The 716-nt window shown below is 44.8% G+C and overlaps 1 protein-coding gene across 1 annotated transcript in view; it reads right to left on the reverse strand.

Annotated features, from left to right (window-relative positions):
- Positions 1-337: 337 nt before the first annotated feature.
- Positions 338-716, reverse strand: part of LOC106012133 — a gene marked incomplete at both ends in the record, with an annotated part of 1,537 nt that continues 1,158 nt past the window's right edge. Inside the window, 1 exon segment of the mRNA XM_013084062.1 lies at positions 338-510. Coding sequence (XP_012939516.1) covers positions 338-510 — 173 coding nt within the window.

Below are 716 nucleotides of genomic sequence, written 5' to 3' on the forward strand. Positions count from 1 at the left end.
CTCATCAGTCCATTTGGCTCGCCCCTATCGCAGACCCATGTTACGTTTGGAAGTCCCTCCTCTTCATTCATTCATTCATCCATTCAGTACCAGATCTGCGACAGACATTGGCTATCATGGTTCTCCATTCATTCCTTCGCTCGGATGCTCTTAAAAAGCTACGTTTCCCTGATCTTTCCCCGTTACCCATTTGTGTAGGTTCCCTAAGTAGGTTGCTCTGGGCCTACCCTTGTCTCGCTTGCCCACCTCTTAAATAACCTAATAAGTGTTGGTAGGAGCGTTAAACTCGGACATTCAACACACACCTGACTCTCCATAGGCTACACCTTACACGAACCTGTCTCTCCGCTGTCAATGAAGAAGAATCCCGAAAGTGAAGATCTCGCGCAGACTCCGTGATGATCATCGATGACGTCACAAACATGGCGATGGGGAGACAACAAAGCTTCGGAGCAGACGTCCAGCACAGCGATGGTTGGGGTGACCCTTCGAGGCACGGGTTCTTTTGCACTGTCAAGTTTTTTACATTCAAAACATTAAATTCTTAGGCGGTATAAATGAAGAATTGAACAGGAAATTAAAACCAGCCGAAGAAGAAAAGAATCCTTGTCGATGACTGGCTGAATGGGGAAATGAATGGGTGGGAGTAGGAATTTCCGAAAAATGGTAAACTTAGAAGGGTTAGTTTGACTTTTTATGTTTTTGATATATATATA

This window comes from Aplysia californica, unplaced genomic scaffold, assembly GCF_000002075.1.
Source record: "Aplysia californica isolate F4 #8 unplaced genomic scaffold, AplCal3.0 scaffold00270, whole genome shotgun sequence".
Classification (NCBI taxonomy): Eukaryota; Metazoa; Mollusca; class Gastropoda; order Aplysiida; family Aplysiidae; genus Aplysia; species Aplysia californica.